This window comes from Rosa chinensis, chromosome 4 (genome assembly GCF_002994745.2).
Source record: "Rosa chinensis cultivar Old Blush chromosome 4, RchiOBHm-V2, whole genome shotgun sequence".
Classification (NCBI taxonomy): Eukaryota; Viridiplantae; Streptophyta; class Magnoliopsida; order Rosales; family Rosaceae; genus Rosa; species Rosa chinensis.
Genome location: NC_037091.1, coordinates 280449 through 296862, shown reverse-complemented (window position 1 = coordinate 296862; position 16414 = coordinate 280449). Strand labels below are relative to the sequence as shown.

Genomic DNA, 16414 nt, shown 5'->3' with positions numbered 1-16414 from the left:
TACCTGATTTCTAACAGTAACCAAAAACCAATTCACCAAATACCCATTTCCCATAATCAAAAGCAATGAATCAGAGATAGACAGAAGAATCATGGTATACACTTACAAAAAGGAAAATCTTTTTTTAATTTTTTTATCTCACAACCCAAGAGATTTTCAATTAAAAGTTCAAGTTCCAGGCCAAAGAGAAAAGGTGCACACAAAAATTCATAAAATACAAATGAGTAGCATTGCGATCTGTGTTTGTAAAAACAATCAGCAGGTTGTGAATGGAGAATGCTATTCAAATAGAACTCATGCAACTAAAATTGAGACTCTAGAGCTGTTCAAATAGATTAATATACTTGAATTTTGGACCATGAAACAGCAACAGAGAAGTCATGTTTGGTAAGCAGTTATTTTAAGTATAAACATAAACAGAATAAGAGGAACTAGTCACAGGTTCAAGAAAACGCAAAAGGGTCATGGTTATTTGTTATTGGAGTTGTCATAGATTCGAAGTACCATTGCAAATCAAAGTACCTGAAACCAAGACCGCACCCAATAGCTTTGTGCAGAGCTCTGCTATTCATATATATATATATATAGATACACACACATATGTATATATAACATAGTAGTTGCAACTGCGCACATGCAAAAGGGGAAAAAAAATAGAAGAGAGGTTCTGTTCAAAAGTGAAATTAAAAGAGTGGAAGATAAACATAGTTGATAGTTACAGAAAAACAAACTGTAGAGATTTAGATTGGTACCTGAGATGAAGAAGTTGATTTCGGATTAGCACCGGAACTAGTAGCAGCAGATTTTGATTGCCTCTTCATAATGTTTGCTACTGATCACTCCTATTCAAATTCAAGGAGTTGCAAACTGCAATTAGCTTACTGCATATATAAACAGTAATATATAGTCTAGTATAAAAATTGCAAAATCACATCAGAACATCATTACACAATATTTAGCAACTCATTAACAAAACCTGACAATGCTTTTAATACCAAACCTATATCCCAACCTCTACAAGCAAACAGATCGTAATAAAAGATAATACATTTGAGTTCAGTAGCAACTCATTAACAAAACCTGACTGAGAGAGAGACATTTTGGAATCCCCTAGTACTGAAAACCCTAATAAATACTCCAAATCATCGATTCTATACACAAATGAGCAAAAATGAATCACACCCATCGATTCAAGATTATGCAATCCAACCCTTACCGGCGTAAAGATTCGGATAAGTGTACTGAGGTGGAGGTGGCTTGCTCGCTTGCTGCTGTGGAGGACTTGAGAAGGCGAGATGGTGACTTGGTAAGGAGAGAAACTGGGGGCTGAGAGATGAGATAGAGACTCAATCAGATCGATGAGAGAAACGCAGAAACTAGCCCTAAATATCAGATCAATGAGAGATACACAGTGCTTACCGGCGAGATCGATGAGAGCTTCGATTTCCGAAACGTGATCGGCAGAGAACTCGGTCTGAGAGAGAGGTCGTTAGTCGCCGAGTCGGGAGAGCTTCGATTTCCGGAAGGTGATCGAGAGAGAGGTTGGTCTGAGAGAGAGAGGTCACCGATCTGAGAGAGTTAGAGGCTTAGAGGAGGCGATCTGAGAGAGTTAGGCTTAGAGAATAGAGAGTTAGAGGAGGCTGAGGAGCGAGAGGGTGGGTTCGACAGAGATCGCTGAGGAGACTGAGAGTGCGAGGCTGAGGAGCCAGAGGGTGGGTTAGAGGAGACTGAGAGTGCGAGACTGCGAGGGTTAGGCGAGAGTGCGAGACAGCGAGACCGAGTGGATTAGGTCATTAGGGTAAGTTAAACCCTATTCAAAAACGACGTCGTTTTGCGGTTTTGCGGTGCGGTTCGGTTTCTGCCCTGCCGAAACCGAAAACCGAACTGAACAGATTGGTGCGGTGCGGTTTTTTCCAGTTCGGTGCGGTTTTTTTCGGCTGCGGTTCGGGTATCGGTGCGGTTTTTTTCGGTTTTCGGTTTCAAAGATTCGATAGAAGAAAAAAATCTGAAGTAACAATTTCAGATTTACAGCAAGAAATAAACCAAGTTAAGAAAGAAATAATTCTTTTAAAAACAGATATTACAGAACTCAAGAGTAAATCTACAAATGAGGAACCATCCAAAATTGAAGAAAAAGGAGAAAATAGCCAAAACGATCAAAATATTCAAGAAAATGTGACTAATGAACAATTTATTGGACTTATTACTAGAGTAACCTACCAAAAATGGAAAACATTAATAACTCTTGCAATTTCAGATTCTTATACTATCCAAATAGTTGCCTTGATTGATACAGGAGCAGATATGAATTGTATTCAACAAGGAATAATACCTACCAAATATTGTGAAAAATCAAAAGAGAAACTTACTGGAGCAGAAGGTTCAAAATTAAAAATACGATACAAATTACCAAAAGTTCATGTATGGGTAGATAATATCTGCATCCAAACATTTCTCACAGTTGTCACCAATTTAGACACTGAATTGATTCTAGGAACCCCTTTTATCAGTTTAATCCATCCATTTTTAACAACTGATGAAGGTCTAGAAACAACAATTTTAGGTCAAACAATTCGTTTTCCTTTTATTGAAAAGGCAAAAACTAGAAACTTAAACCTAATTCGAAATGTTGCAATCACCAAAAGGGTCAATTTAATTCAAAACAAAGAAAATCACATAAACTACCTCAAAGAAGATCTACAAATTAAAAGAATTGAACATCAACTTCAACAGCCTTATTTACAGCTCCACCCAATACATAAAAAGCTAGCATGTCTTGAACTTTTGATGTTTACAACAAATACAAATCGTTTCGTTTAATCTAATCTAGATTGCATGACATGAAGCCTCTACACTCGCAACGCGCGCCTTTTCCAACACTAAAACTGTCAATGTTTACAGCAAAAGGTTTCAGAAGAGGGGTGGGTAGCAATCCTCTGATAAAATGAGATACAATGACCAATTCAAATGAACAATGAATTATTAGAATATTGCAAAAAAGAAATTCAAGATCTCTTAGACAAAAGGTTGATAAGACCTAGCAAATCTCCATGGAGTTGCTCAGCTTTTTATGTCCAGAAAGCTTCTGAACTGGAAAGAGGAGCTCCAAGACTTGTAATTAATTACAAACCTTTAAACAAAGTCCTTCAGTGGATAAGATACCCAATTCCAAACAAAAGAGATTTACTCAAAAGACTAGTTCAAGCAAATGTTTTCTCGAAATTTGATATGAAATCTGGTTTTTGGCAAATCCAAATCGCAGAAAAAGACAAGTACAAAACAGCATTTAATGTTCCCTTCAGACACTACGAATGGAATGTTATGCCCTTTGGACTCAAAAATGCGCCTTCAGAATTTCAAAATATGATGAATGATATTTTTAATCCTTATTCAAATTTTTCAATTGTTTACATAGATGATGTTTTAGTCTTTTCAGAAAATATTGATCAACATTGGAAACATCTCTACAAATTCTTTCAAATTATTAAAACCAATGGATTAGTGTTGTCAGCACCAAAAATCAAATTATTCCAAACAGAAATTAGATTCTTAGGACACAATATCAAACAAGGTACTATAGTCCCAATTTCTTTTTTTTTTTTTGAATTGGGGTTTGGAACCCAGCCTAACTGGGAGGCTCAGCCCCACGCCCGTTATTTATATTATTAAATAAATTTTGCTGCATCGGGGGGGACGTAATACCTGAACCCCGAGCCAGCATAGTTGCAATTTCTAGAGCAATTGAGTTTGCTAACAAATTTCTTGATGAAATTAAGGATAAAACTCAATTACAAAGATTTTTAGGATGTCTCAATTACATCTCTGACCTCTATGAAAAACTAACGGTTGTGTGCAAACCCCTTTATCAAAGACTAAAGAAAACCCCTCCAACATGGACGGATGCTCATACTCAAATAGTTAGAGAAGTCAAAGCTTATGTCAAAACCCTACCATGTCTAGGGCTACCAGACCCAGAATCCTTTAAAATTGTCGAGACCGATGCGTCCGACAACGGATATGGTGGAATTTTAAAACAAAAATTAGCAGACGACCAACCTGAACAATTGGTTAGATTTATCTCAGGTTTATGGAACCAAGCTTAGCAAAATTATAGCATTATCAAAAAAGAAATTTTAGCTATAGTGCTATGTATCACAAAGTTTCAAGATGATCTTTTAAACAAAAGGTTTTTACTTCGCATTGATTGCAAAGCAGCAAAGTCAGTTTTAGAAAAAGATGTTCAAAACCTTGCCTCTAAACAGATTTTTGCAAGATGGCAAGCAATACTTTCAGTATTTGATTTTGACATTGCATTCATCAAAGGAGAGAGCAATTCCCTTCTAGATTTTCTTACAAGAGAATTTTTACAGGGAAGATGAGTGAAAAAATCCATCCAACTTCAAAAGAATCATATGCAATGACTCCCGCAAAGCCACAGCAAAGCAGACTGGTTTCCAGTCCAAATACTATGAATGTTCTAGGACAATTAGTTCCTATCAGGAACTCTTTCACTCCCTTAGTGGAGCAATCTCAAACTTTTGCTCAAAAATTTACTCAGCCAAAATCTCCTGCTTTACCTTCTTCAAGTCAAACAAAATCTTCAAACCTGCAAAAACCTTTTAAAAGCCCATATTTTATCAAACCTGAAACCAAAACCATTCTTGTTATTGATCCAGAAATTTATGATACTGAGCCCTATCAAATTCTTAGGAAAACAACCTACCCCCATTATTTTGTTACCAATGATCCAAACAAAGGCCAAAGATTTTACGAATTTATCTTTGTTGATACAAACTCAATTACAATAACCCACAACCAAGACAAGGAAAGTGGCTAAATTTCTCATTCCAAAATTCAAATTCGCTAAATTTTAACATTCGATGATTGGAATCAACACTCAATGACTCCCAAACGGTTTTCTCAAGATTTTATTCCTCAACACTATACTTACTGGGATTATGTGGATGCCTGATCAAATGTTTTTTATCTTCAAAATAAAAACAGGCAACATTCCTGGTTTGTTTTCTTTTGCAAAAACTTTCGTCCAAAATTCCCTTCATGGTTCAAATCATGGTGGCAGTTTTTCGGCGCAACCTAAATCATCTTGCCCCCACAAATGAAAAGTTTATTCAAATTTTTCCAAGAGAATTGTGAACTCTCTATCATCAAACCCTTTGATGCAATTTTTACTTTTTATGCCTTTCAAAATATTGCATGGATCCTCTCGTGGGATATAATTGTATCTCCACTAAATCAAGACAAATCAATGACACTGGTCAGAAGATTCAAACAAAAGTGGTGGGATGGCTTCACAGTTGACAAGTTCTCTGAAGAGTCCCGCCTCCAATGGTTCAAAACCCATCCTCAATATTGGAAGCAAGGATCAATAGTCCAAAGTCAAGAGCAAAGCCAATTCTTGTTACAAAAGTCCAAGATTCAAAGTCAGCTAGCAGGCATCTCTTCTCCTCACGAGTATGCCCTAAAGCTCAAAGAAGTGTTATCTCAAATATCACAAAGTGACAATGGAGATGATGACAATGACATCACGGATGAGGTCCAATCTCATTTCGCAAATCATGATCCGGACGCTTTTATATTCGGCTAGTTTTAATCGCACAGCTGTCTCTCAAAATAGTAAGAATATCTCAAAAGATCTCAAATCAGACAAAACCCAAATCAGATCTGCAAACGGACAAGACCCAATTTTTAAAGGTGTCCTAATCCTGATAATTGGGACATATGTGAATAGTGCCACCTCCCTCAAAATTCACCATTTGATGACACGTTCCATGCTAGGAACACTCAGAAGCAAAAGTAAAGATTTCAAACAAGACTTTCTTTTCAAAAGCAAGTGATGGTGACATGACCAAGATTTTCAATGATGGTGACTTTACTCTCCAGTATAAATAAATTCATGCATGGCAAGAAACACGTCAAAAGTTGATGCACCAAAGTCTTTAAAGCCTGTCAAGTTTGGCAGAATCACGACAAAAGTCTTCAAAGCCTGACAAGTTCGGCAAGATCTTATCTTGACGAATCTCTTCAAATCCAAAGAAGATCATTTTACTTTCCAGCTGTAATATTGTAACAGTATTGTAACCGGCTATAAAAAGTCATCCAATGTACCAATGTAGGCAGAGTTGGTTTTAAGAGTTAAATCCAAAGTTCAAAAGAACTGAAAAGAGAGTTAGTCTGAGATTTGCATAGTAGCCTGCATACTTGCTCTCATCAAGATCTTGTATTCAAATACTTTCATCAATCAAAGTTGTTCTTCAAGTTTCAACTATTTCAAGGTATCTTTATTCTGACATTATTTTATACAATCATGTCTTTATATTTCCAATTAAAATTAGATATTGCTGAATATCAATTTCAACTTCGAAAAGTGCGTTTACAACAAAGATTTGTTGAAGGAAGATATCCTGTTGTTCTTCTTCATGCAGATCCAGAATCTTTTGATTATGACTGTTATAACTTATATAATATTCCTTTTGAAAATTTTCAAATTATTATTTCAATGATTAAGAAAAGACTAGATAGGTGCAAACAAGTTCTTGAATTATTAGCAGTCTAAGAATTCCAAATCCTGTCAACTTATTTTCAAATACTGTGAAGCTACTTCAAATCTAGTTAAGCCTCTCAATTCCAGTTTAGCTTAGCATAAGCCCCAAATCCAGCTTAGCACCTGTACCCTAGGATACGTCTCTGGTATCAGAGCCAAAAGGCCGACAGGGATAGTTAGTGAGAGAGAGACCCAAACCTTAGGAGGACTATAGTACCTTGTTTGATATTGTGTCCTAAGAATCTAATTTCTGTTTGGAATAATTTGAAAGAATTTGTAGAGATGTTTCCAATGTTGATCAATATTTTTTGAAAAGACTAAAACATCATCTATGTAAACAATTGAAAATTTTGAATAAGGATTAAAAATATCATTCATCATATTTTGAAATTCTGAAGGCGCATTTTTGAGTCCAAAGGGCATAACATTCCATTCGTAGTGTCCAAAGGGAACATTAAATGTTGTTTTGTACTTGTCTTTTTCTGCGATTTGGATTTGCCAAAAACCAGATTTCATATCAAATTTCGAGAAAACATTTGCTTGAACTAGTCTTTTGAGTAAATCTCTTTTATTTGGAATTGGGTATCTTATCCACTGAAGGACTTTGTTTAAAGGTTTGTAATTAATTACAAGTCTTAGAGCTCCTCTTTCCAGTTCAAAAGCTTTCTGAATATAAAAAGCCGAACAACTCCATGGAGATTTGCTAGGTCTTATCAACCTTTTGTCTAAGACATCTTGAATTTCTTTTTTGCAATATTCTAATAATTCATTTCATTTGAATTGGTCTTGCCTTTGTTGGTATTTTTCTTTCGTCAAAGTCTTTTTCGTATGGAAGTTCAACCATGTGGGTTTTCCTATTCCAAAAAGCATTTGGGATATTTGAGCTCACTTCTTTTTCTAATTTTTCTTTAAATTCTTTAATTCTATTTTGTAAATAAGGCTGTTGAAGTTGATGTTCAATTCTTTTAATTTGTAGATCTTCTTTGAGGTAGTTTATGTGATTTTCTTTGTTTTGAATTAAATTGACCCTTTTGGTGATTGCAGCATTTCGAATTAGGTTTAAGTTTCTAGTTTTTGCCTTTTCAATAAAAGGAAAACGAATTGTTTGACCTAAAATTGTTGTTTCTAGACTTTCATCAGTTGTTAAAAATGGATGGATTAAACTGATAAAAGGTCTTAGAATCAATTCAGTGTCTAAATTGGTGACAACTGTGAGAAATGTTTGGATGCAGATATTATCTACCCATACATGAACTTTTGGTAATTTGTATCGTATTTTTAATTTTGAACCTTCTGCTCCAGTATGTTTCTCTTTTGATTTTTCACAATATTTGGTAGGTATTATTCCTTGTTGAATACAGTTCATATATGCTCCTGTATCAATCAAGGCAACTATTTGGATAGTATAAGAATCTGAAATTGCAAGAGTTATTAATGTTTTCCATTTTTGGTAGGTTACTCTAGTAATAAGTCCAATAAATTGTTCATTAGTCACATTTTCTTGAATATTTTGATCGTTTTGGCTATTTTCTCCTTTTTCTTCAATTTTGGATGGTTCCTCATTTGTAGATTTACTCTTGAGTTCCATAATTTCTGTTTTTAAAAGAATTATTTCTTTCTTAACTTGGTTTCTTTCTTGCTGTAAATATGAAATTGTTACTTCAGATTTTTGTCTTTTATCGAATCTTTGAAAAATATCTTTTATGTTATAAAGGTCATTTGACTGATTATCTTTTCCTATATCTTCTTTAATTAAATCTTTGAAGATAGTAAGAAATTGAGCTTGAAGTTCTGTATCTACCATTTTTGCAGCTATTTCTAAAAACTCATTTTTTGTTTTTCGGTAAATCATTTGAATTTTTAATTTGTTTTTGCAGTTACAAATTTTTATACCTTCTTTTGAGATTTTACATTCTGTTTCTTCTTCATCAGAACTTGAAGTTTCTGAGAAGTCAATTTCCTCTATTTGCAAAACTTCTTCTGAATCAGAGTCGTCATAGTCTGAGCTATCTGATTCTGAATCAAGCATGATTTTGAGAAGTTTGTTTTTTGTTTCTTCATCAAGATTTAAAGCATTGATTTTTTGTTTGACTCGACAATCTTTTTTGTAATGTCCTGCTTTGCCACATTTGTAGCAAATAGGAAGTTTTGAGTTTTGCCCTGAGTCTTTCTTGACAAATTTTTCTTTTGTATTTTTTATAAGGTTTTGAGCTTGTATAGGGTTTAGATGTGACTTTTCTGCCTAGGTTTTATCTACGTTTTTTATAATATTTTGAATATTTTTTATGATGCTTTGGCTTTTTCCCAGAAGGAGATTTGAGAGATTGGTATCCAAATTGTTCACAAAAAGATCCTAGTTCTTTCTTTGTTGTGATTTGATTCTTTTTCATTTGGGCTTTTAACCTAATATCATTGCAGAGTTCTAAACCTGTGGTGTTAATCGTACTAATTAACTGCCCATAGGTTAAATCTCCATAAGGGATTTCATTGCCATAAGTTTGTTTTAACTTTTGTCTAATTTTTTCAGCAAAAAGATTTGGTAATCCTGATATGAATTTTTCTTTCCATACAGGTTGGTTTGAGTCAGTTCTAAGCATGACTTTTCAGAGGAAAACATCTTTGTACCAACGAAAATCTTGAAGCTTTTTACATCTTAGATTTGTAAGGGTTTCGGCTATTCTATCTTTGATTGCTTTGTGATCACCTATAAAGTGAGTCATGATGGAGTAACAAAGCGTTGCTACTACATCGGTTACAGACAGATTTTGCTGGTCAATAATCATTGCACCAGTTGTTTGTTCTATTTTGACACTGCTTAAAATTTGATTGCGTTGATCAGATGTGAGATAATTATCCCACCATCCTTTCAATTGGCCAGTAAATCCTGCTACGAGGATATTATTGATTTCTCTATCCGTTTTTGTATTTTTATAAACATTGCTAACCATTAGCATTTCATTGATGTGTTGTATGATTCTATATTCAGTCATGCCATCTATATTCCACTCATACAAAGTACCAGCAGAATATCCAGCATGTTTTTCAAGTTTTGCTTCTTCAAATTGTAAATCTATTGGAGTTGGTCTTGGATAATAATTTCTTGAAGGGGGAAATTTTAGTTTTTCTATTTTGAAGTTTTCTTCAATTTGACTAACGTCAGAGTCACTATCCGAATCTTCTCTAAGGTCAGAAAGGGTATTGATTCTCAATGAGTTTGAAGGATTTGAACTAGTGGGTTCACTTAAGTTTAATCTTTTTAAATGTTGTTCAATTTCTTCTAGTAGTTGACTATCATTTTTTAGAGAAAGGTTTTCATCTGGTTGAAAGGGTTTGAGTATAGGCTCATTTATTTCTTTATTTTTTCCTTTTGGGTCTGGTCTAGGTTCAGACCTAACTAATGTTTCTATACGATCCAATTGGGTTCCTACCGTATCTAAATACTGGTTTGTAAAATTGTTTTGTTCCATAAGTTTTTGAATATCTTCTTTTGATGCTTCTTTTTGTCTATCTAGCGCAATTTGCATTTTGTACGGAGAAGCAATAATTGTTTCTTTTCTTACTGGAATTTTTATTTCTTCCATTGGTGGTCTCTTAGCTTCTAGGGTTTTCCTATCTGCTAGAGTCCAAGTTTTTGTGACTTTATTTGTTACATTTATTTCTTGTTAGAATCATGTTCAGTTTTGGACAAGTCAAAGTACCAATTAAAGAAATAAATATTTAATTTGTGCTTATTTAAAAAGGCATAGTATTCTCCTTGAATTTGGTCTCTTTCTTGTTTGTCAAAGATTACAAAGAAGGCTTTACGTTTGGAACTATTTTGGTCAGAATAAAAGTCTTTCCTTAGGTATTCTTTGCCAATTTCAAAGGGTTTTAATATTGTAAAAATTTGAGGATCTCTTATTTCTTCTACAGCCATTGAGGATTGAGTTGGAGAAGGTTGTCTGGTTTCTTGTTCTTCTACGGTATAGAAGGGTCTTTGACAGGACCCGCCCTCGGATTTCACCCTGAAATCCAAAGTGGCCCTGCGGGGTCCACCTTAGAAGAAATTCTTCCAAAAATTGGCAGAACTTCCCCTAAAATGGACTGCCCAAAACCTGGAAAAATGAAATTTACACTTCTAAATTACTCATCCTTATTCTCCTGGAGCCACTCTGCTCCCCAAAACACAACATCTTCCAATTCACATATAATTGTCTCAACCCCAATACAATATTGATCCCACAGATTATCAGAGCAATACTAACCCACTAGATAATAACGAAAACAGAAATAGGATTGAGTACGCGGAAGCAATGCTGTTGGCTATGCCTCGACTCCATGTACGCCCGACCTCAATTAACCTAGCCTGCAAACTGGACATTTGAAACCGAAGGGCCCAGGGAAAAGTACGTAAAAACGTTAGCGTGAGTGGATAAAAATAAATAAATTAAAAAGAAAAAGATTTCATACTTTCCCACGTTTATTTCTTTAAAAACCCGATGCATGCAGCAATAAGAAAACACATTTAGCTTTAAAACCAAGAATTTCAAAACGATACACTGACTACCCTCGCTAGTCACAATATTCGAAAATTATAATGAAAAACGGAAATCTCGTTTCTCAAGAAAAGAAATAAGACCAGCCCCGCTGGCTACAGTGAAAATCGGACTAGACCCCGCTAGCCCAGCAATAATACAATGAGTAGGGGAAGATGATAGCCATACGAATGAGCCTTCCAGGCTCGGGTGATAGCCTCCCAGGCTAAAGTACTCCCATATACTCCCGTTATATACCCACACGCCACTAAGTGTAGCGATTAGGATACTGGGCTTCAGCATTACTGTCACAAAGACAGTAACCTGCGCCACAAAGGCGGACGGGCTTCGGTGATCCCATCACCTCGCCACAAAGGCGGACGATCAATGCTAGCAATGATAATAGTCACCCAAAGTATGGCAAAAGGGTAATCCATAACCATATAAATCCATAAATACATAAGGCTTCCCCAACTCTCGTACAAGAATTTCCAATGACGTGTCCCACACGCCAAGATAATCTCAAGTTCAAAAATAAATAGGAGAGAATAATAATAAAACATAATCTCCATAAATCGAAACAAAACCAATTCCAAGATCATCATCAAGGCATTCCCAATGCCAAATCCGAAAGTCGATAAATAAATAAGAAAATATAAATAAACCAACGGCGTGTCCCACACGCCAAAAATATTCTCGGGTCAATGATGAATAAGCAAGGAAGTTCAATAATGAACTAATATTTCATTTTGGAAAATACCATGGAAAATACTTTGTTGAAAAACAACATAATTCAAAGTTTCGAATCCGGGCATAACAAAATTAATAACCAAAAATCACAACCGGAATAATTCATAATCACTTCATGAAACTCATCAATGAAAGTAATTCCTCGTGATAAATCGAAATCAGAAATCCGAAAACAATTATATGCTCAAAATGTAATATGATAAATAACTAGACCATTACTTTAAGAAATAAATGCATGCATCATTATTTAAAAACAAAAGTCCACTCACGGTACTATTCCGACGATCACACATTCGAGTTCCGTCATCGAGCAATAGCTCGGTACGTCGTCCTGTACACAATTATATTCCATGAATAACAATTCGGTAATTAAATACGAATCCCAAAATCAATCCTCTCAAGCCAATATCTCTATTTCCTTCTCCGATCCAACCCACACTTCACCACTAAGAACATTCCATCAATTTACAAGTTCTAGGGCAATTTCGAGAGAAATCCGACGGTCGGTTTCTCGTAAATTGATAATCGAAATTCTAAATTTCAGAAATTTATAATTGATTCAAAACTCCTCCAATCTTCACCAAAATCACATATACAAACTCTACCTCAATTATGTGATTTAATTAGCTAAACACAGAATTTAAGTCACTATTCACGCGTTGCACTATTCACGCGGCGCCACTGTTCACGAGGCGGCCAACTTCTCCGATGGTCACCAAATTTTGGCAGCAGCTTCATCTCAACCTTTCTAGCATTTTTCTCAACTACACCAAGTTCAGAAAACAACTAGAATTACCTCAACAATTAAGAAAACAGTAAACCCCAATTTGTGAATAGTGCCGGATTTTCAATCTCTAAAATCCTCCAATATATATGCAAAATTATACTCAAAAGAAAGATCATGAGGTAAAGAACAACTTTATACCTTGAGGTTTCTCCAAAATGTCGACGGTTTGGACGGATCTCCTTTCTCTTTCTCTCCTTCTTTCTTTCTCTTTCTCTTTCTCTCCTTCTTTCTTTCTCTCTTCCTTCCTTTCTGGTTCTGAACGTGAATACATGAATAGTAGAAGAAGATGGCTGATTTAATGAAGTTAGGGACAAGGTGAAATGACTAAAATGCCATCAAAACGAAAATACCCAAAACTTTCGCATACAAACTCCGATTTTAACGTGCCACAAGTCTACGAACTCGGTTTAACGTCATCTACAACTTTCATGGAGAAAATTTTCTCAAATTTTGATCCAAACAAAAAGTCATATTTTAGGGCCCCCTAAAAGTACCGAAACGACAATAAAAGTGAAAGTAAAGGTCGTTTACCATCCAAATGAGTAGTAAATCGGTAAATTCAGGTTCAGGACGTTATAGTCTTGGTATTGTAGAGGATTCATCTAAATTTCTTAAATTAAGGTTTCTGAGATTTCTTTCATTTTCATGTGGAATTGGGATTGATCGGGTAGATCTATTTGAGCTTGAAAATTGTCTGCAGAGCAGATTGTTTCCTGAACTACTTGATGCAAAGCGTATATTTACACTTCCATCAGAATTTTGGGAAATATAATCTACTTGATGGCTTTCTATGGGTTTTGGAGGAACTGCCTCATCAAGCTTCCACTCAGAGGGTAGCTCAATGTCAGTCCACTTTATCATTTTGGGTATAACAATATTTGACTTTCTCATATCTGTTTCTAATAAAAGAGTTTGACCTTTGGGATCTGTAGATTTTGCTTTTGCACTTAACAGAGTATTCATTACTCTGTAGTGAATTCGGTAAATGACAGCCAAGGGTTGTTCACCTGGAGACATGTCATAACCATGTGTTTTGACATTTAAGGTTAAAGCTTTTAATAGTCCTGGATCATTAAGTGACACAGGAAAATTTGGAAAACATTCAAAGTGAATGGGTCCATTGCATAGACTTGATTCAACTAGTCCTAAAACTGAGTCTTCAAAGTTTCTGTGTCTACAATCACATAGAGCAACAAAAATAGAGGCTTTGAGACCATTTCTGGTCAAGGGTTGAATTCCTACTTGTACTGCACCTATATGCAAATACTTGTAGTCTTTCTTTTTGTGTTCTGCTAAAGTTTTTTAAGTAAACATTTGAATAATTTGATGGTCAGAACCTACTTCAATGGTTTGTTCTTGTGTCTTAATTGAATATAATGTTTTGAAGTCAAAGGTTCCTATTTTGTATATTTCATTGTAGCTTTTCTTGGGTAATTTCCAGTTTCCTACAATTTCAGTTAAGCTATGAGAAGACCACTCCTCACAGTTCAGCATAGTATCTGAAATACTACTCGATTCAGAAGTCATCGGGATTTAAGAGATTTTAGAGGGAAAAAGAAAGTGCTTTTCAAAAGCAAGTGATGGTGACATGACCAAGATTTTCAATGATGGTGACTGTTTGGGTCTCTCTCTCACTAACTATCCCTCTCGGCCTTTTGGCTCTGATACCGGAGACGTATCCCAGGGTACAGGTGCTAAGCTGGATTTGGGGCTTAAGCTAAGCTAAACTAGAATTGAGTCCATCTCCCTCTAAAATCTCTTAAATCCCGATGACTTCTGAGGATGAGGAAACCCTAAACCCAACGCCGTCCAAGCCAACGCCGTCCGCCTCCACTCCATGGCGGCCGGCAGCCCCAAAACTCCAAAACCCTCGTATTCAGCAACCTTAGCGGCTGACTCCCCTCTTCCTTTCGCCATTGCTGATCTGCCATCACCATTCACCTAAGATGGTATGGTTTCAATTCGCATATCAGAAGAACCCTTTCTTCGGGGACTCGATCGCTGCAAGACCAATTTAATTGGTCGTGTAACTGTGCCAACAAAGACTCCAGAACTTGTTCAACACTTACGGTCGCTCTGGTCTGGCCTTGCTCCTTGGATCGTGGAGCCACTTGGAAGAGGTTTTTTCATGCTTCAGTTTAATAGCTTGGTTGACATGCAACGCGTCTGGTCATTAGGTTCTGTACGACTCAACTCTGGGATGCTTCGTCTAATCAAGTGGTCACCTGAGTTCTCGCCATTAACCTACAAGAATACCTTTGCACAAGTCTGGGTGAGACTCTGGGATCTAGGGTTTGCTTACTGGGATCAGCAAACCTTGTTTGAAATAGCCGCAGGTGTGGGAACGCCCCTCAAGCTTGATCCGAGGACAAAGAATCGCACAGTGGGCTTGTATGCCAGAGTCTTAATTGATGTCGACTTCTCACACCTTCTTCCAGATAAACTCAGGATAACCAGGGCAAATGGAGAAGTGGTGGTGATCGGAGTGGAATATGAAACAGAGCCAGAAATTTGCAGCATCTGTGGCGGCATCATTGGTCATTTGGATGCTTCATGCCGTTCTGCAGTGCTCCATAATGACGACAATGTGAGTCAAGGCAGGTCATTGGAACGATCAACCTTGAAGAAAAGAAAGTCGGCCAAGTCGCGTAGGAGACGGAATCTTTCAAAGCAAGTGTCTTGTGCACCTGATAAGCATCTGACTGTAATTAAAGAGGTTAGACTCATTCCACCTTCTGACCAGATGGAGGCAGGTCCACTAACTATCATCCCATCCGAATCTTGTGACAGTGTACCGCCCGGTTTTCCTCGAGTCACCCCAGTAGTAGAAGTCCAAGCTTCTAGTTCTACGTCAACTCTAGTAGCCTCACATATTAACCCTTCTACTCTGGTCACAGATTGTAATCATGCACTGGTCATTGAACAGACTGATGAGATAGCTAGGGAAGAGGGTGAATTTACCCCGGTCCTCTCAAAAAAATCAAATAAGGTCTTGAAGCAGGTTGAAAAGTCCAAGAAAAAAGTTTCCCGTAAACCCACTGGACAGGCTCTCATTAGCATGGGAGCTGGTCTTAGGCATCTATGATGAAGTTCCTCTACTAGAATGCCCGCGGAATGGCAAATTCTGATACGCAGCGGGCATTAAGAAAAATGGTGCGTACTCACAAACCGGTTATTGTATGCTTGTCCGAACCTTTTGTTTTACTTGACTCAATTCCTGTTTCTTATTGGAGATCGATGGGACTAGTTCCCATTGCTACTAATAACAGGGGAATGCAACACCCAAATATTTGGCTCTTTTGTCACAGGGATATCAATCCGGTGGTGGTTTCTATGACCGCTCAACAGATCTCAATTTCGGTTTCACTCGATGGGATCCAATGCTTGATGACAGTAGTCTACGCCAAAACAACTATTTTGGGTAGGAGATTGCTTTGGCAAGAGCTTAATTATGTTCATACCACTTTGGTGTCTGGACCTTGGCTAGTATTTGGAGACTTTAATTGTGTTATGGGGGCTCATGAGAAGAAGGGTGGCAGGCCTCCTAATGCGGTCTCTTGTAATGAGTTCCAACAGATGTGTTCTAATTGCCAGCTCCTTGATGTGAAAACACGAGGACTTGCTTACACTTGGACAAATAGAAGAATTTATGAGAGACTTGACAGGGCACTTTGCAATTTGACTTGGATGGAAGCCTGGAGCTCTTTTGATTGTCGGACGTTAACCAAAGTTGCTTTTGATCATTGTCCATTGTTATTAAGTTGCAATAGGTTGCCAGTTATTTCTAAACCACAATTTAGG

At 36.6% G+C, this 16414-nt stretch overlaps 1 protein-coding gene and 2 long non-coding RNA genes across 3 annotated transcripts; 1 reads left to right on the top strand and 2 right to left on the bottom strand.

The window, feature by feature from the left end:
- Positions 1-707: 707 nt before the first annotated feature.
- LOC121052932 lies at positions 708-1433 on the bottom strand. Its single transcript, XR_005810294.1, has 3 exons — positions 1420-1433; positions 1217-1326; positions 708-842 (listed from the first exon to the last, which is right to left on the bottom strand). It is a non-coding gene; the product is annotated as an uncharacterized LOC121052932 (long non-coding RNA).
- Positions 1434-12096: 10663 nt separating this feature from the next.
- Positions 12097-12880, bottom strand: LOC121052999. The gene is made up of 3 exons (XR_005810491.1): positions 12752-12880; positions 12432-12590; positions 12097-12157 (listed from the first exon to the last, which is right to left on the bottom strand). It is a non-coding gene; the product is annotated as an uncharacterized LOC121052999 (long non-coding RNA).
- Positions 12881-14564: 1684 nt separating this feature from the next.
- On the top strand, positions 14565-15698 carry LOC112197121. The gene has a single exon (XM_024337692.1). The coding sequence runs from the start codon at positions 14565-14567 to the stop codon at positions 15696-15698; it is 1134 nt and encodes a 377-aa protein (XP_024193460.1).
- Positions 15699-16414: the final 716 nt, after the last annotated feature.

What these genes read in the sequence shown, in the direction of transcription:
- LOC112197121 (XM_024337692.1), top strand. Translation starts at nt 14,565, where the DNA reads ATGGTTTCAATTCGCATATCAGAAGAACCCTTTCTTCGGGGACTCGAT.